Here is a 21,372-nt window from a genome sequence, read left to right as displayed (position 1 = left end):
TTAATTATTTTTCCGGTTAAAAGACGAACTCGTGCACTAAGATCTGCTAAAGAGATTTTTGGGATTTGCCACTCGTCTATTAGGCCCCCAACTAACTTTGATACAGTGCTACAAGCTACGCCACTGGTTAGCGCTGCAGGCTCGTGGACTTATTGGATGGTGAGTGACTAGCATAGTGTTCCCACTAAAGGATGAGGTACAAATACGCCGGCATTGTGATCGTGGTCTAATACTTTGCCATGACTACAACATGAATACATTTTCGGTCACGCGACGATAGGAATTAGCAACACCCCAAATTATGCGTCATTTCCTTATTACTTTTCGGGTATTTCCTGTGACGTTTAATATCAATTACGTCTAATCATCACCTACATAATCGGGTAACTTAGTATTGATAGCATCTCATACTAATGGTGCAAGAGTAAGTGACCCGCCCACTTGAAACATTTCTTCAAAGTATTTTAGATTGATCGACTGAAATAACATGAAAAACTTCAGATTTTCTTGATTTAAAATTAGCTGTTATCTATTTGAAAAGTTATGTCGATATTTAATAGCTATATTCATCACAACCGCCCGCGGTTTCATCTGCGTAGCTCCCATTCCTCTCGGAATACGAGAATCAAATAAAGCCCATATAAATCGCTGATAATGTAACTTTCTATTGGTGAAAGAATTTTTAAAATCATTCCAGTTGTTTCAGAGCCAAATAAATAAACAAAAAAACAAATCTTACTTCTTTAAAAGGTTAGATATCTTCGTAAAATACATCTGAACCTGTGGTAGATAGAGTCTTTACAAATAGTCGAACTTGACGGCACAAAAGTGCCTGTAAATTGAAGTAAAAACTTAGGTTTTTATGCAATGAAAACCGTTGTTTTTTTAAGAAGGTACAAATATCTCTGGAGGTATTTATATGATCGATTATTACCTTTCTTTCGAGCGAGTCACTTAACACAACTGAAGATTTTACCACAGAGAACTATTCACCATCTCTCAGCCTATAAGTAACATGGCAGTGTTGAAACTGTGGCTAAGACTCAATCAATCAAGTGGATTAATTGGGTAGCCGATTTTAACTTTATCGACTGGACTTTAACCGCCGGTTCTTGAACATTTCTTGTACAAACTGGCTAATCTAATTTGCTTTGATCGAATAGAAACGCATTACTTTGGAAAGTCGATGATGTCAATAAATTAATTTCGAAGGTGTGATAGAGTACCCTCATTGGTACATTCAAGTGTTGAAGTGGATCAGACTACGAGGCCAATCTAATTGCAGCGAGGAGTGCGACAGGGAGATGTTATCTCCCCGATGCTATTTACCGCTGCATTGGAAGACGTCTTTAAGCTTCTGGATTGGAACGGATTTGGCATCAAAATCAATGGCGAGTACATCACTCAACTGCAATTTGCCGAAAATGTGGTCATGGCAGAGACTCTGGATGACCTTAGATGTTTTTTTTATTCTTCATAAGTTAGCTCTTGACCACAATCTCACCTGATGAAGTGATGATGCAGTCTTGATGAAAGCGGACTAAATTGTTAGGAGTAGGATGAAAATGGATACCTCTTTCGGATTCTACACGACATTGTACCGGAACGCTAACTTGGCGGACGTCTTTTGCCGGTAGGGTGGTAACCAGCCATGCCGGAAGCCTCCCACCAGCCAGACCTTGACCAATTAAGAAAATGTCAATCAGCTTGGCCGGGTTCAAACCGAGGACCTCCGCCTAATTGAAATGAATGAAATTTGACTTTAAATCACAGATGAGAGGTCATATCCACTGGGCTATCACGGCTTTAAAACTACTGGGTACTACATGAAAACTCAATAAGTAAACAAGACGGAATCTCTTGATTATGTTAACGTGGATAACGTAGCATAAAACCAAGCTTTTGATAAACAAAACAGATTTATCGGGGAGCGATGAATTTCGATGGATATAAATCAAATGTATGGAGTTAAATGAATACGAGTAAGACCTATATAATGGAACGAGAGCCTGCGGCAGTTAGACATCCCTCATTTTATGCAGGCTAATATTTTTTGACAGCCTCCGTGGCGCAGTGGTATGCGCAGTGGATTTACAAAACGGAGGTCCTGGGTTCGATCCCCGGCTGTGCCGATTGAGATTTTCTTAATTGGTCTAGGTCTGGCTGGTGGGAGGCTTTGGTCGTGGCTAGTTACCAACCTACCGGCAAAGGCTTACCGCGAAGCGATTTAGCGTTCCGGTTCGATGTCGTGTAGAAACCGTAAGGGGTGTGGATTTTTATCCTCTCCCTAACAAATTAGCCCGCTTTTATCTTAGACTGCATCATCACTTACCATCAGGTGAGATTGTAGTCAAGGGTTAACTTGTAACATGTATAATGAATAAAAAGGCTAAAGCTTGTGAGCCCATGTTCCAAATAAGTAAGTACGGTAGCTAATGAAGGAGTTTCGACCGTGGTGGCTTTAGGAAGGTCGCAATGAACATATCGCAGTTAACTCATATCAAATTGAATATAAACAATATTAATTTATGTAGTAAATACATGGACTATGTGTCCGAAATTAAATAAAAACGTCAAACTAAATTGGTAACTAATATTGTTGTCAAACGCTCCGGCTGTAAGGAATGTGTGACGTCACTACATCATGAAACAGTTGAAATATAGAGCATCATTGCCGACAGGCGTATTGTCAAAAACATATTCAACAACATAGTCAACAATAATGTACTAACAACAAATGACGAAGTTATGACGTAACAATCATTAAAAAAAAAAATAGAATACGCGTCCAATTGAGAACCATCTCCTTTTTTTGAAGTCGGTTAAAATAAAACAAAATTTTACAAAAATAATTAAGTTAAATATCTGGCAAAAGATATGGTGTAACGGATATCCAGGCAACCGACCAGTCGTAAAAAAGGCTTAAATTGGGGTATGTCTAGCTATTACATGCTCTTAGTTCATAATATACGAGGCTCACCTCTCGGATCAGTTGATTTCGCGTTTTTCATTCAGATTCCGTTCGAAAATATCGCGTCCATCAATCCAATCGGTTGTACTTAAAATAAATAAATCATTGGATCAACTGGAGTATTCAACACTTTTCACGTACTCTTTATTTTTTTCTTTTACGAAATACCTTTGCATTTATTATTTGCTTATAATGTGTACCTGTCGACATATATGTATTTTATTTCTCTAAACTAATATTATAAGGATGAAAGATTTGTATATTTTTATGTAACGGGTAAACTCAAAACTACTGGACCGCTTTGAGAAATTCTTTCAACAATAAAAAGCCACATTATCAGGGAGTAACATAGGCTATATTTTATCCCCGTATTCTCACAGCACTTGGTTACTACACGGGAGAAACCGCAAGGTTCTGCTGGTTATTACAAAGAAACTACAGGACCTATTTTAAAATACTTGTACCAATCTATATTTTCAACGAGGAACACAATCAATTTTTTCCATGTTGAGCTACTAGCTAAAAATATTTCACACATTCACATAATATACTTTGCTCTTCTAAGAAGTGAAATGGCTGTGGCATTTAATATATTGCAAATAATAAAGTCTGGTTTTGCAAATAAAGGTAACTTTGCCTACTACTTATTACATTCTACATTTTTTTTTTTGTTTCTTATTCTACAATAGTATAACTGAACTATTTTATAGCAAGAAAGCAATTATAACAAGAATTATTGTTTTAAAAAAGGTCAACTAAATGTAGGTAATTCAAATAGCGTGCCGCTAGGTCCATATATCGCAAACAGTTTAAGGATTTCATATACAGCGATAAATAAACCGTGACATGGCAATAAGCACGCGATACCGCCATTGTGAGATGTTTTATTGGTATAATTTACTTTAAAAATAAAATTTACCTGTAATATTCAACAGTAGGTAGGGCCCGCCTCGTTAGGCTAGCCTACGTAGTTTTGTATCAAAAGGCACTGGGTTCGAATCATAGGTCGGGCTATGCAATCCTGAGTATTACTTGCTCCTAAGTTAGTGTCCGACCGAAAGTTCGGTTTCAAAAAAAAAATCAAAATTCATTTATTTCAATTAGGCTTGGTTTACAAGCACTTTTGAAAAGTCAGGATTATGTCATAATTTAATTTAATCTAGTAGTGGTAATAATAGTCGAAAACTTAAAATTACAGTTACAAAGGTTCCAAACTTGCCTTGGTCCGAGAAGAGCCTACAACAAAGTCAGTTTCGGTTTCGGCCAAAAATCAAGTTTCGGCGGCAATTTCGGTTTCGGCCAAAATAGGCCGAAACTTTTGCCGAATCCGAAACTGATTTCGGAAGTAGTCGTGCACGCTCGCCTAATTTCGTGTGTAGCGGCAACGCTTTGGCGGCCGCTGGCGGCCCTGTTCGGGAATTGGGATGATGACAGTTTTTTAAATTGTATATAAATTAAGAGTATGCTAATAGTAAAGCAATTTTGTAAAAGTAACAGGGTATCTGCGATCATTACTTTCGGAGCTACAGGGATTTAAAGAGACAGATTTGCGGCGCTGCCGCGGATCCCTGAAAAACGCCCCATACAAAATGGCACGATTAAAGAGACGTCGGTAGCTCGCTGATCGTTAGATTTGTATGGGCGTTCAAACAAAATCGCTAATATCTTTGTTATTGCGTTTATGTTTATAGTTTATTTATTGAAAAATGTCACATTTAATGGAAGGAAGCTAAAACAGTATGAATTTTCATCTAATTACGATAAAAAAAAATTAATAGATTTTGAAATTTTATAATCTCATTTATTTTGCAAATATTCAGACAATCTTTGCTTTTTAATGTATAAATTAGTTAACATTGACCATATTTACCCGAAAGTATCATAAAAATCAATATATTCAAACCTAGTCCTCATCTCCATTGTCGTGCGCCGTTCGGATAGCTACAAAATGCTGTATGTAACAACAAAACTTAGTCAGTTCTAATTAATGCAGAATTTTGGGTGAAATGCACCAAACTTCAGTATTTTAAGGAATTTTATACTTGACCACGTAAGTTTCGGTTTCGGCCGAAACTGAAACCACGGCCGAATATTCGAATTCGGTTTCGGTTTAAAACCAGTTTCGGTCGGACTATAATTTTTGACTCGGAGTTGCAAAGTTAAGATTTAAGTTTTCATTTGTTAATTTGTTTGTTACGATTTAACTCAAAAACTATTCGACGATTATACAATTCTTGCAGTATAGTGTATTGCTAGTATTCGCTGTTAATATTTCATTTTACCGACTACAAAAAGGAGGTTCCCAATTTTCCGAAATCAGTTATCAATAGTAATTTTAATTATAAAAAATAAATTAATTAAAAAAAATAGATTGTCATCGTAACCTAAGACACAGTGGAAACTCAGTCCGCGTCGGAAAGGCAATTTAAGAGATAAACTGCGTCATTATTTCTGAACACAACGTTTTATTTATTTTGTACGTGTTTTATAAGCTTACTAAAGTTTTTAAAATAAAACAGCTGCCTCGACCGGATTTATGTTACTTTCTTTGCCTACAGTGAATGCATTAGCATACTTAACCGTTCTTACAGATTTTTTGACTGTTTCTATTAGAACAAGAGAATTTCTGTCTCTGATGAGCCAGAACTATTGTTATAAAAAGGTAAAATTAGTGGAAAAACATCGTGAGAAAACCTGCATACCTGAGAATTCTCTTAATTCTCTACGTGTGTGAAGTCTGCCAATCCTCATTGGGCCAAGTAGTGCACTATTGGCCTAGCCCCTCTCATTTTGAGAGTAGACACGTGGTCAACAGTGAGCCGAATATGGGTTGCTAGTGATGGGAGGACTAACTGTCTCATTGGTCCCGTGGTTAGCTGGTTCAGCTACGGACAATGAGGTCCAGGGTTCGAATCCCGGGTCAGGTCAATAAAAAAAGAGGTTATTGGGATTTTTCTTACAAGAAAAATCTTAATAGCAGCCTGGAGTTGGGAAGTCGGCTCCTGCGGTGTTAGTACACCCCCGTGCCTCGGAGAGCACGTAAAGCCGTCGGTCCTGCGCCTAATCTCTCACCGGTCGTGTCGGTCTGCCGTCCCATCGGATTTTGAGAGTGAGGGAAGAGAGAGTGCACCTGTGCTTACGCACACACTTGTGCACTATAATATCTCCTGCGTACATGGCTAATCTCACCATGAGTTTATCCGCCGTGACCGAAAGTCGGTCGCGAGCAAGTGATGATGATGATGAAAGTTTGTAGGTAATAATAGTAGGTAATCTCTGGATCTACTAAAGCGATTTTGAAAATTCTTTTAACACTAAAAATCCACATTATTTATGTTATAAATTATACATAATTTATTAAAAAAATATATATATAAGCTGAAAGTTTGTTAGCTCATGCAACTCTCATAGGTAAGTACCTACGGTTTGCAATCATAATGGAGTTTGGTAATTCGGGGGGTAGCAAATTTTGAGGGTCCTGACCCACAACCGCTCAAGTATAACTTACCTACACATTCTGTTGAATATAAAATTTATGGAAAAATCTGCGCCCGGGAAAAAGTCGCATTGCTTTTTGACATTATTCATAGAAGTTAAACCTTTTTTTACAGCAATCTTTTTCACTGCCGTAAAAGAGGCAAAACTCATCATGAATTTGCTGCGAACAAAAAATATGAAAGAGATTTATTCAAACGAATATGTAAGAGCAACTCAAAAGGCTTAATACTGTCGCTGACAAGGAAGCTAAATTATCTGATGAATTATTCATAGCGTTCAGTGCGCCGAAACAAACTACTATGAAGCATATTTTCACTTAAAGCTTGCGCGATGCATGAAAATTGTTTAAAACAAACTTACCGCTACACAAATTGCCATATAAAAGACTTAAAAACTTTCTTTAAAGATGTTTCTTGTAATTTTGCTGAAATAGTTGACGTATGTGAAGTAATTTGATTTGATTTAAGTAATTATGATGGTTGAGTCTTTGCGTTAAACAGCACGTAGTACTGTTAAAAACTCGAGAGAAATCGTGTTAAAGAAATCAGGTGTTCTACCCAAACGTTTACTTCAATACAATTTATAATTTTAAAAGGTCCAGGTTTATCCACGAAGGCTTTTAGCGTGTGATAATAATATACATTATTATCACATGCTGTGTCATAAAGCATCACACTAGGACCAAATAGGAGCAGTGTATTGGTGAAAAATGTGTAGGAAATAGGAGCAGTGTATCGGTGAAAAATGTGGTAAAAAAGGGAAAAAAATATTCCTTCTGAGAGTCTCCGCAGCGCACGCAGCGCTTAAAATTACTCAAAAATCATATTGTACGAAGGAATTGTTCATCTTCAAAAGTTCAAAAAAATATCTCTATTAATATTAATATTGTCAGGATACTGAGTTTGACTTACGGTAAATATTTTAGGGTAATCGAGTGTTTCAATGTTTACGAAATCGCAAACGTCCGCTACTTCATAATATTGAGAGAGATCCGTCGTGAATGAAATAAATAACTATATACTGTCATCTACTTTTATGTCAGAAATTCTTTCTAGCATAGAAAATGCAACAAAATTAAATAGACACTTATAAATTCGGCTCTCGTAGCTTATTGAATCTTCAAATCATACCTACGAGTAAAAACCATATCGATTGCGTCAGCAACGACGGCCTCCGTGGCGCAGTGGTATGCGCGGTGGATTTACAAGACGGAGGATCTGGGTTCGATCCCCGGTTGGGCAGATTGAGATTTTCTTAATTTGTCCAGGTCTGGCTGGTGGGAGGCTTCGGCCGTGGCTAGTTACGACCCTACCGGCAAAGACGTACCGCCAAGCGATTTAGCGTTCCGGTACGATGCCGTGTAGAAACCGAAAGGGGTTTGGATTTTCATCCTCCTCCTAACAAGTTAGCGCGCTTTCATCTTAGATTGCATCATCACTTACCATCAGGTGAGATTGTAGTCAAGGGCTAACTTGTAAAGAATAAAAAAAAAAGCAAATCTCATCAAAATCGGTCTATTATTGTAGAAGCTGCGATGCCACAGACAGACAGATACACATACTGATAAGTAAACTTAGGTACGAGTATATTTTGACGGCTTCCGTGGCGTAATGGACTTACAAGACGGAGGTCCTGGGTTCGAACCCCGGCTGTGACAATTGAGGTTTTCTTAATTGGCCCAGGTCTGGCTGGTGGGAGGCTTCGGCCGTGGCTAGTTACCACCCTATCGACAAAGACGTGCCGCTAAGGGATTTAGCGTTCCGGTACGATGTCCTATAAAAACCGAAAGGTGTGTGGATTTTCATCCTCTGCCTTACGAGTTAGCCCGCTTCCATCTTAGATTGCATCATCACTTACAATCAGGCGAAATTGTAGTCAAGGGCTAACTTGTAAAAGAATAAAAAAAAAGTATAGCACATCTATGTCGGGGCTTAGTGAGGATTTAACTTTTAAATTAACTCGTCTTTTTAAACATCTGGTATAATGCAGTGGCCGTTTCTAGCCCCTGGGATACATTATGGACGTATACTCAACATTATGAATAGGGACCAACGATATAAATGTCCACACTCAGGGGAAATTACAAAACTCGTCAATTCAATGACATTTCAAACTTTTCCAATGAAATTTAACGGGAAGGTTTGTATTCGACACTGTTACTGTAACTTTATTCCATATGGTTTTACCACTTTACATAAATTTAAATTAATCGTTCCATTCAAGAAGGTCTCTTTTTACACGCTTCATATTAACTTCTCTTGTAACTATGTATGTAAGAAAATCCTGGAATCTTAATTTGACTCACTTCCCGGTTTTCGATTAGGATGAAATTTTGCACACGCTCTGAGTTCTAATGACAATACATGACTAGCTAAGAAACGTCATTACAAATTCAATATGGCTGCCTCCCCAAGATGGCGGACTAGCTGTTTGAAATCCACCCCCATGATATGGATACTAAATTAAAGGGTTTGCTGTCAGAAATACGAAAAAAACAGTCACGTGATTAAAATCCAATATTTGTAATTTTTAGTGCATGCTAAAAGCGTTTTTTTTTAGTTTCTTAAACTATTTCAAGTTATTTATTTTACTAGCACTTAGAAGAAAATTGGAAGGTGCTGGCTCGCTTAGCTGGTCGAATGGTCTCCAATAACCATAATCATTAAGGAATTGCTCAGCAGTGAGCCAAATACGAGTTGTTAAGGATGATTATGATGGTACCATGTTTCAAGTGTCCAGATAGATAATCTCGCAAAAAAAAAACAAAAGAATAATGTTTGATACTCGGATAGTTATTCTATCTAAGATGTATTAAACGTATTTTTTTATTCTTTTTTTACATGGCAACTTGGCAACCCTTCGTTAAAGACTTGAAGATTGATTATTTACCGGTGTTTTTCGCTAGTAGTACAAAAATTTCTGTTCTTAATACTATTAACTACTGGGACACTGGACTTTATGTTAATTCAAAAAGGCTCTATAAAACACGGCATTGTTCCGTTAATTAATGTTAATTAATTACGCCAAACCACAACAATATCTCTATTGTATAAGCGCATTTTGTAATTGACAGACATAATTGGTTTTGCATAAATTCGCCGTTTGTGTAAATTTTACCGGCCGATATTAAAATAAATTACTGCGTAAAGTTGTATTTATAAATCATCCTACTCTTTTTAGTGTACCTATTCTAATAGATACTAAACGAATCTATAGTAGTAACTCCAAAATAATAAGCTGTAAAGTAATGAAAAATAATAAGTTTTATATCTATACTAATATTATAAAGCTTAAGAGTTTGTTTGTTTATTTTTTTGTTTGTTTATTAGTTTGATTGAACGCGCTAATCTCAGGAATTACTTCCGATTTGAAAAATTCTTTCAGTGTTAGATAGCCCATTTATCGAGGAAGGGTATAGGCTATATTTTATCCCCTTATTCTTACGGGAACGGGAACCACGTGGGTGAAACCGCGTGGCGTCTACTAGTCTAATATAAAAATTTCAACCTGGGCTACATAATATATGTATATTGTATATACAATTATACATGTTTAGAAGTCGCAGTCTTCCATTTAGAATAGCGGACTAACTAACTATTTGTACGCATCTCAGACAAATTATTGTATAGGACCTGCCTCGCTAAACGTTACTTTTCTGTCAAAGTATATGATCAACGATCTAATGCGATTATAAAAACTGTCTCTATAGAATCGATGTTAAATAGTTGTAATCGTGTTCGTCGGTTAAAGAGCTCCGTAAAAATACCTTTTTGTGTAATTGAATTGTGTAAAAAACGGGCAAAAACTTCTAGTTTAGTAGAAGATATATATACCAAATATAAGCTCGTTTTCTTCAGAAAATGACAGACAATTTTGTTCGTGACTATGAGTGCGATACAGGTCCTTCTATAATTGGTCTGAGGTACGCATAGACCGTTCTTTAAAAGCCGTCATTGATGAAATAGCTAGGCCGATGGTTGTTTGAACTATAATCTCTTAGCGTTAAAAACTGTGTAATAAAGACTCTACAGACCAGAGCTATGGTAACTATGAATTTCACCTAACGCTATGGGATATTACTGAAAACGTTTAATGAATGGCCTATTTAATAAACTGACTAATTCTACTATATGGCTGCGACATATATAATACCTATGTCGCGTTCAATCATGGCTTTTCTTCATTGCCACAACGCGTTGATATCGAATAGCATGTCAGCCACGACATGAATTTCGCCATGTGGGTGTTTTGCTGTGACGATAACGCGTTGTAAGCTATTTTTCCGCTCACTGAGCGTTTTCGATCTTTTAGCGTAACTTATATACATATATATATCAGTAGGTACACCACACGCACACTACCATAATTTATCATCATAATTAACAGCCGATGGACCTCCACTGCAGGGCATAGGCCTCTTGCATGGACTTCCAAACAACACGCTCTTGAGCCTCTAGCAACCAGCAGCTTCCTGCAATCCGCTTGATGTCCTCAGTCCATCTAGTGGGGGTCGACCAACACTGCGCTTTCCGCTGCGGGGTCGCCATACTTTATTGCGATTAAATTCTGAATGCATATTATCAAAGCACTGTCCATGCAAAACAAAGCAATACGATAACAGGATCACAAATCAAATAAATGATCGTTAAACCATGTTCAATGCGGATAGTTTGCAAGCCGTTACGTTTGTTTTAACAACAATGTACTCAATGTCTAATGAAAACAAACGGCGGTACTTCTATCTCCATTTCTCTCGCAACGATAGGTCGTAAGTACTTGCTATCGGTACTATCAATAAATCTTTGAGATACGGTGACCATAATGTACGACCTTTAGATACAAACTTTCTTTCTTTAGATAGATTTCTGTTTTTTTGCACTTTTCAAACTTAGCATATATTTATTCATATAAAAGTTGTGACATAAAAGCTTACTAATGCTTGGGTCCAGGAACAAAATTTTTATTCATGACCGAATACTGCTCAAACTTTATATTTTTTTAATTCTTTACAAGTTAGGCCTTGACTGCAATCTCACCTGATGGTACCTAAGTAGGTGTTTGTAATACTCATGGCGGTTCAGACAAAATTATGAACGTAATGAGCATTATGGTCATGAATAAATAGTTTGTTCAAGGACTAGTAAAAATAATTTACTAAAAGCTAAAATATAATTAGGTAGATTCAAGATTTCAGTCATAACACCACTCTCCATTAATATAGGGCAAATAAATAAGTACGAAACCAAGAAATAACCAAGTTTAAAAAGGGTCGAAAATGAAGATGCTTGCTCACCCTGCTTCCGAGATCGCTATTCAGCGAAGGAGGCTCGCTATAAAAAGGCGTATAATAATAGCCATTCGAGTTGCTTTTGATTAGAACCCCTTTGTGACTACAGCGCCATCTGTGAGATCGCTCCCTTGTTATCAGGCTTTTGTTGCATTCCGTCAAAATGAAACATTTACATTTTATATACTTTGGAAATTACACATTTGCTTGTATTATTTATGTAGTAGCAGGGGCGTAACTACCGCCGTATCAATGATACGGGACCCCCGGACCACGGTTACAAAACTGTAGGTAATAGGTACCTAACGTTTTTTTTCTTTCTAATCAGCAATCTCTTTTTCCCTGGTCAAGCGAGCGCCCAAAAGTTGAAACATCCTACATAGATTAAGTAACTATCATATTTATTTTAAGCGAGTATTTTTGTTTCTTTTGTGAGAAATCTTTACCTTGTATTTGGGCCCCCAATTAATTTTGGCCCCTCTTTTAGGGCCCCTCCAAGGCACGCTACGCCACTGTGTAGTAGGTACCTTTCTTTCCTTTATCTGTTCCGGTTTTCTACCGTACATCTTTCAAATGATTTTGTGTATTTAGTAATGTACGGAATATTTTTTATTTTCAATTATCAATGAGCGGGTGCTGTATTTTCGATTACGAATTTATTTCTGATTTTGTATTTTTTTTTTATTAACAACGCGCTTTTTTAACTGACTCTAAAGCTTTCGCCATTAATTTGTTCAAGCGTTCAAATCTACGCTTGTACAAATTAACATCATAAAATATTGATGGATTGACCACTTTTTTCGAATAAATATTAAATGTAATAATTTAGCATTTTAACATGATCCTATCAAATTAAATAATAATTAATCGACTCTATTACGAAAATAAATATTTAAGCTTATTTATAATATAATATGTTGCTAAACATTTTGATGGATCTCAGATTTATAATGTACTAATGTAATATTGAAATGTCTGTCTGTGATTTCAAAATACATAATTATGTAATTCTATCTAATGCTTTTTAATTATTTACACGATACTAAAACATAAATGAACTTTATTTTTATTTTTGCCTGTTTGCCAACTTCTAGAACGGCCGAACCGATTTAAATGGGACTTTCACTGGAAGATGGACAGGTTTTTTTTTATTCTTTACAAGTTAGCCCTTGACTAAAATCTCACCTGATGGTAAGTGGTGATGCAGTCTAAGATAGAAGCGGGCTAACTTGTTAGGACGAGGATGAAAATCCACACTCCTTTCGGTTTGTTCACGACATCGTACCGGAACGCTAAATCGCTTTGCGGTACGTCTTTGCCTCCCACCAGCCAGACCTGGACCAATTAAGAAAATCTCGAAAAGAAATCAGATTGACCCTGACCTCCGTTTTGTAAATCTACCGCGCATACCACTGCGCCACGGAGGTTGTGGAGCAAAATATTACTATTTTAATATCCCTGAAAATTAACATGGTTTCCGTGGGATTCGTTAAAAACTGAATGTCACGCAAACGAAGTCGTAGTCGTCGTAAAAATACGTCATAAAAATATTGTTTTTCAATATTCATTGAATATTATAAAATAATTAAAATTTCATTGACTTTATTCTTTGTCCCCAGAATGGCGTGGTGGATGAGCGCGGGGTGAGGTGAGGCGCGAGACGGGGCGCGATGAGCGCTCCAGAGCCTTTAGTGCTTCAAGCGCTGCAGGGCTACACCGAGCAAAGCGACAAGTGGCCCGGGCCTAGGGTCGTCAAGATATACGTCGCTTCCGTTTACAATGGTAAGCGCTTTCATCGCTTCATTATCACATAACAACAGTATATAAAAAGTAAAACATAATTTTTAAGCGATCGAAAAAAGCATGTTTTTGGAGCGTAGTTATTGGAATGTCAGAGTATCTTATGTTCTCAGTCGCGAGTGCTGCATTGACAATTTATGTGCAGTGGTATACAACGCTTTTTCTACGACCATGATTAAAGAACTTAAAGAATTAACAAAACTTGGTAAATAATATATAATTAGCATTGGGCATGATCTCCTCGATTTTTGTAATGTATTCCTTCTTTCAGAAGGTAGCAAGCACATAGGTAAGATGTTATTTTTTTGCTTTTTAGTTTAAGTTAATTTTTGAATTGGAAGTTGGTTGAATTTTTTATTAAATTTTTTTTATGCATATGAATACATCACGAGACTAAAAGACAATGTAATATTTAATACGAAAACTGCAGTTTATCGGTGCGATGAGCTGGGGCTTATTTTTAGTCAAACTTTTACAAAATCTTTTGCTTTTGAGTTTAGACGAAAGTTCTTATAATACTTAAGTATATTTCTAATAGATTTTCGGGAGGAAAGACGCCAAGTCCTCGAGTTGGTGGGCCCAGAGCTGCAGTCCACGTACGATGACCGACATATCGAGGTAAATATACGCCCTATGCTATATTAGGTAGTTTTACTGTGGATTTTTAGTTCTACATTTTTAAATACAGTAAGATGGTAATAACAAAACAATTGGTACCAGGTGATTTTTTTGTGGGCTTCTCAAAATGGGCGTATCTAGAATTGTTGTTCCAGATACGCCCATTTTGAGAAGCTTTAATTTTGAAAGATAATAATAATAATTATTATTATTAATGGTAAAAGCACCCAGTATACATATTACATAGTAATATAAAATAATAATAATTAATAATATAAATAGGTATAAAACTTACTTACTAACTGGGAAGGTTAAAAGACTCTTCCCAGGCGTCATTCTAGTCCGGAGTATTTAATATATAATATTACATGGTAATAATAAAACAATTGTACCAGGTGAGTTTTTATGGGCTTCTCAAAATGGGCGTATCTGGAACACAAAGCTTTAATTTTGAATTGAAGACTTTAGTTAAGTATTGTCATTTATTTACAACAAAATAAAAATTGACGAATCTATTTTTATATTATTGTATAGAATACTTTTGACTTTAAACTTTCATATCTTGATTAAAATTAATAAAATTGTATTTAATAAATATTCCTCAATAGGTAAACTCTCATTTGACAGATTTAAAAAAATGTGGTTAGATCGGACTCAGTTTAGAAATTCTTCTCAGAACAGATGAACTCTTCAACATTACTAAATTAGCAAAATTCGGACGCGTACTAAGCGATTTAGTTCCTCTTTCCTTATACGCACTGCAAAGATGTGGAATGCTCTCCCAGCTTCAGTTTTCCCCACCACCTACAATATGGGTATTTTCAAGTCAAGAGTGAATAGGCATCTTCTAGGCAAGCGCATTCCACCATAGGCTGCATCATCGCTTACCATCAGGCATGGTTGCAGCTAAGCGCTTGCTTATTCAAAATAATAATAAAAAAATAAAGTAGAATTTTCAAGATAAAAACACCATATAATTTTAAATTCTAGTGTAAAAGATTTTCACAAAACTTTATCCAAAGTTACCTACCTACATTACTGATACTCTCAACTACTAAGTACTCGTTCTATTTTTTCCATCGGATTAATTTTTAAAAGCGCTTTTAAGCTCTATGCTTCATAATGGAAAAGGAATTTCCTTGATAACCTGCACTTTGTGGAAGATAACGGGAAAACTTCATTACCCTCATGCACTCTGCATATTGAAAAGCGCTTTAATTCCATTTACTAAATTAATATTGCAACTTGCTTGGAATATTAGAATGGTTTAGCCTTCACAATATTGATCATATATGGCTTACTTCAGTAGCCTTTTATAAAAACTTCAAAAGCTTCTCGGTAAAGAGGTCGGACTCAACATCAAGAGGTCATGGGTTCGATATAGTGGCGTGCACAATGTTTCTAACTAGGGTATGTACCCTTATAAGAAATTTTAGTAAAAATTCTCAGCCCAGCCGTCGGCCCCGGTCATCAACATTAACATCTGTCAGTGGGCGTTAATTTAACTTAAAGTGTTGAAGACCATTAAAAAAAGTGTCAACTAGCCTATTAAACGCCTCTGACTTCGATCACTGCCCGCTATTGTCGTACGTTTGTTAGGCAGCGCAGACGCCGTCACGCTGCCAGTCGCGTTAGTGATTTTGTGCAAAATGTTTTGTGTTGTTATTATTGTTTATCATAAATTGTTTAGTATGGGCAGCGGCGTGCATAAGTTGTCGATCAGGGTATGCAGTAGTAAGAAAAGAAAATCTCCATTAAATAAGCATTAAGAAAACAACCCTTAGGGTATGCAGTACTTTAATGCATGTATGAAGTTCAAGCTACTGAGTATGGGCATGGAGAAGGACATGTTCTCCATGCCCAGCCAGCCAGCCATGCCCATGGCAGGGAAGGTGAGTATTGGCTAGTCGGAAGGGATCCCTTAAACCTACTCTCAAGGTCACAACGTCCTGGGACCTGCTCAAGGTGTATCTCTACCACAAAATAATGGTACAATCACTGGCGCTGCTACCCGTCACGACACACTAACGGTAAAAGGGAATGACATTCGTTATTGAATAGTCATGTGATTAACCTATCACTTCGATATGTTATTCTGACCTGACACGGTGCTGCGTAGAAACTGACAGAGGTATGGGTAGACACTTGTAACTCTTCCACCTTAGAATGCATCGTCATTTAACTGGTGATATCGCTATCAACGAATAACTTTAGGTCATTGAATAAAAAAATGACACACCCGAATGGAACGAAGTTCCTTTCGATTAATTAGTAAAGAAATTGTAATATATATTTTTTTTAATAAAATAATATTTTATTATTATTAACAAATATAATGTAAAATTCGCGACGATTATTTTTGGAACTTCGTTCACCACACTGTTAAATGCAAAATAGAAAGACGAAACGAAAATAACTGGCTTACTTTCTACGAGAGAGAAAGAGAGAGAGACATACAGACTGAGAAAGACGCACGGCTTACAACCATAGCAAAAAGTGTCGTTACAACTTTTGGTCTTAATTTCTTCCGTTTAGGCCCTTTTCGCAACGCGCGATAAGGAACTTCGTTCCAAAACTTATTCGTCTCTCAAGTTAGCACAGCTAGGAGGTAAATAAGGTAACATTCAGTTACTGGCGTGTTATTAGGTCGAGTGGTCCCGAACGTTATTGATCCCGCACCGCAGTTGTGACCGCATGCTCTTGCCCGGTAAAGGCATCCGTACATTTTTGACATGAGCGATCTCACGACGATGTAACTAAACGCCAGCCACTCACGATGAAGTCTTACCTACCTTACCTTCAAGTCTGCAGAGTGCTTAGGATATAACAGTGAAAAAAATTATTGAAATATTTTTAATTTTGTTTTCGGTATTTTTCCACATTTTACGGCAAACTCAATCATGAGCGGCTGGCGTTAGTATTGTTTTTTTTTTTCAAATAATATTTGACATATATATACTAATATTAAAAAGCTGAAGAGTTTGTTTGTTTGATTGAACGCGCTAATCTTAGAAACTGCTGGTCCGATCTGAAGAATTCTTTCAGTGTTAGATAGCCCATTTATCGAGGAAGGCTATAGGTTATATATTATTCCCGTATTTCTTCAGAATCGGGAACAACGGATAAAACCGCGCGGTTTCAGCTAGTCTTTCATATATCTGAATAGTTTTATATAGTACTAGCGGACGCCCGCGACTTCGTCCGCGTAAATTTCGATGTCAACTTTACTACTACCCCTACCCTACTCTACCCCTACCCTACCCTACCCCTACCCCCACCCTACCCCTACCCTACCCCAAACCTACCCCTACCCCCATCCTACCCCTACTCTCCCCGTACCCTATCCCTTTCCTACCCCTATCCCACCCGTACCTCTATCTCTACCCTACCCCTACACTACCCCTACGCTTCCCTACCCGTACCCTACCCTACCCTGTAACTTCTCTATCTTACTCCTACCCTTAGCGAAATCGGTCCAGTCCTTCGAGAGTGGTGGTATGACCAAGAGAAATAGAGACTTCTATGCTAATAATATAAAGAGGTAAAGTTCGTGTGGTTGTAGGAGGTAATCTCTGGTTCTACTGGACCGATTTGGAAAATTGTTTTACCAATAGAAAGCTACGTTATTTGCGAGTGTCATAGGCTATGTTTGATCCCCATATTCACACGGGAACGGGAACTTCGTAAATGAAAGCGCCGGGCGTCATATAGCGGAATTTCTGCGTCTTTTAGAAATTTTGTATTATCTCCGAAACTATTTAAGTAATTAACATACTGTAAAGGGCAAATCTTATCTCCATAATATCCTTGTGATTATTAAATAATTTATTTTGATAAGGATTAAAGTTTAGTAGTATAAATAATGACGTAAACCTAAGTATATAAAATTAATAATTTTTAAAACACAAAAGGTACTATATCTGCTAATATATAGAAGATAGATATATGGCGTCGCGGACTTTTTTGTAGAACTTTTAAAGATACATAAAGTCTCTATACATTAATTTCAATTTTACACAATGGTTAAGGCAGCGCATGCGAATAAGTCTGTTTAAAAGGTTTTTAGTCCGACCTGTATGACAAAAACTGTGATAACTCGGCTAATATATATGATACCAATATAAAATATAGCCTATAGCACTCCCCGATAATGTAGCATTCTACTGGTGAAAGAATTTTTAAAATCGGACCAGTAGTTCCGAAGATTACCCCATTTAAAAAATGTGACAAACTTACAAACTTACAAACTTTACCTCTTTATAATATTAGTATAGATTTGGAGGAGTGGGTACGATATCATTCCACCCTTTAACGTGGAAATAATAACTTTTCTTGTATAAGGAACCGTTTAGCTGCAATCACGCCTGATGGTAAGCGATGTTGCAGTCTATGGTGGAACGCGCTTGCCTAGAAGATATCTATTCACTCCTGAATTGACTTGATACCCATATTGTAGTAGGTGTGGAAAACGGAAGCTGGAAGAGCATTACACATCTTTGCAGTGCGTATAATTATTATAGTGGTAAGCATTATCTTGCAACCGTTCCCGTCACCAGACCGGCGTTCGACCTGAGTGGTCGTGCGCGGTCTGCTTTCCTTACCAGTGTCGAGATAAGCCAGTGTTTAGCTTCTCTTATAATAAGGACGAGGGTCCTTACAATGTCTATTTGTCTTGACCCAAGATTCAAACCCAAAACCTCAAACCACTTTCGTTACGAGATAACTCATATATCCCGTTTATAGATATGTTATTAATTTTGCTGGTAAAAATATCTACGAAATAAAATATATATTTTTTTAAATAAAATGTAAATGTACAAAACATGGACGGAAACCATGCAAAAACTACAATGTAGATACGCTTCGTTTTCGAAATTCAAAAACCGTATGATTGATTGTCGATACTGAAGTTAGGCGAACGAAATTGGTAAAAACAAAAAATAAAATTCAAAATTCGAACAGACGTGATTCGTGAATCCAAATCGAAATGGAATGTTTGTTGCATCCAAGTCCTACCTTTGTCTTTTTTAGGAATCCGTAACTCAAAAGGAAAACCTCTTATTATTATTTTGTTGTTAGCTGTCTTTATAGAGACAATTTTATGAAGTATGCTATATGGTATCAATATGAAATTAATTCCTTATTTTAACAAGGTTAATATATACGACATTTTTAGCCTAACTTATAACTTTTAGACTTAACAGTTTTCCCACCACTAAACACTACCCTTTAGGGTGTCCATGAGGATTTCCCCTCCTGAAGAAGAAAAAAAAAAAAAAAAAAAAAAAAAAAAAAAAAAAAAAAAAAAAAAAAAAAAAAAAAAAAAAAAAACAGTTTTCCAGAGACCAGAGTGGTGGGTTTAAGCTCCAAAATCCCCTTTTACATTTATATTGTACGTACAGTTTGAGTTCGTGGACATGCACTACGGGACGGACGGCGGGGACGAGACGAATCCGGCGCTGCTTCGACACCATCTGGATGAAATACGATGCTGCAACCGGACGTCGAAGGCCGGATACTTTCTGGTAATCAATATCTATATAAATTGTTAGATGGGCCCCTCCATACTAAAGAACGCACAATTTTATGTCATTACCCAAAGACGTGCACGCACATCTTATCTTAAGTAAGTGGCTGTGGCCTTAAAAAAATATTTACTGCTTTTTTTTATTTTAATGCCATAATTATGCCTTTGTGTTCATTTTGGGAGTGTAAAAACACAAACAAAAACATGAATAAAGAGAAATGTGTTACGAGTGACGACGTACTCAATGTGCTAAACCAATGAGAATTCTGCGACGCTTTGAGGCTCATCTAACGATCTACGATCGATGATCATAGTATAAACAAAATTGAAGTGTATATCTGTGAAAATCAGCGCTGTACTCTACGCCGATGCACAGCATAAGGAAAAACCAAAGATCAGAAGGATAAAGTGGCAAGCTTCCGCTAATCATTAATTAAAAGCGAACTTTACTTTGCCGAAGTTCGTTATTACAAAATCAATTCATACTTGAACTCTCCAAGTTAATCAGACATAGAACTCACCAGCTCTTTTTTTCAGTTTTACATTCTTGGAGATCTCGAACATTCTGAGAACTTTCCATTAAGCGGATATTTCAGGTGTTTTGAACGACGAAACAAGAACTTTGCTTCGACATATCGAATATTGTTGGAGCATTTTTTTCACTTAGTGTCTATAAACACAAATAAAATGCTTATAAATTAATTACTTCTTTTATCAATTATAAATTAATTATGTTGATAAAAAAAGAGTAGCCGAAAACAACAAATCTGTCTATGTTTTGGCACTAATTTATTTAATGGATATAGCAAAATAAATGAATTATATAAGATCAAACGAACTTAGTGAAGTTCGATCATTATTATATGAGTCGCTTTATTCGAAGATACAATATTAACTAGGTAGTTACTTTTATCCGATAGGCATAATTCGCACTTTAGAGAATCGATTTTCAATCGATACAACTCCTTTTTTTTTTTTTTTTTACACTGGCCACTCTAGCGAGCCGCCACTTGCCAACTCATTCTTTTTAGAGTTATTCGTAAATAAATAAATGAAAAATTTTCATTTTGGTTGTGGGTGGGTGGGTACTTTGTATCTTCGAATAAAGCGACTCATATAATAATGATCGAACTTCACTAAGTTCGTTTGATCTTATATTATATGTTCGTCGCTTTATTCTTCAGATACAATATTAACTAGGTAGATGTTCAGAGAAGAAGATGTTTTCAGATAAAACATTCAGTTATTGAAATGAAAAATCTTCTATTTATTTACCACTAGGACAAAAAACATTCGCGGTTACTAAGCGAATATTACATAAATAATGAAACCGAATGGGAGTACATTAATCAGAAAACTTACAAAGTTAAGATGAAATTAACATTAATCAACTATTTATGAAGTTTACAAACTGATCGAGCAAATGTTTCTTCATCGACCAATGGGCGGTTACATGAACCGGGCAAAAGTCGAGGAAGAGCTCGTCCAGTCAACAGACTTCCGTATGGTGTCTTATGCACACCCCTGCTAAGGCTGCCACCGAAGTGGAAGTGTGACGAGTGCTGTGTACGCCCAATATCAAGATAACGATGCCGTTCTCATCAACTTTCTGCTTTAATTATAGCATGCGACGTTACTTTTTAAAAATCAAATAACTGGTTATAGTTGACT

General features: G+C 36.6%; 1 protein-coding gene across 1 annotated transcript in view; it reads left to right on the top strand.

Annotated features, from left to right (window-relative positions):
• LOC112048843 (protein qui-1) overlaps positions 1-21,372 on the top strand; it is a 149,873-nt gene that overhangs the window by 43,106 nt on the left and 85,395 nt on the right. The window contains exons 2-4 of the mRNA XM_024086525.2: positions 13,376-13,538; positions 14,095-14,174; positions 19,577-19,699. Coding sequence (XP_023942293.2) covers positions 13,427-13,538; positions 14,095-14,174; positions 19,577-19,699 — 315 coding nt within the window. The 5' untranslated portion in view covers positions 13,376-13,426. The remainder of the gene's footprint in view (positions 1-13,375; positions 13,539-14,094; positions 14,175-19,576; positions 19,700-21,372) is intronic.

Source organism: Bicyclus anynana, chromosome 7, assembly GCF_947172395.1.
Source record: "Bicyclus anynana chromosome 7, ilBicAnyn1.1, whole genome shotgun sequence".
NCBI lineage: Eukaryota > Metazoa > Arthropoda > Insecta > Lepidoptera > Nymphalidae > Bicyclus > Bicyclus anynana.
This window is presented reverse-complemented; position numbering and strand designations above follow the sequence as displayed.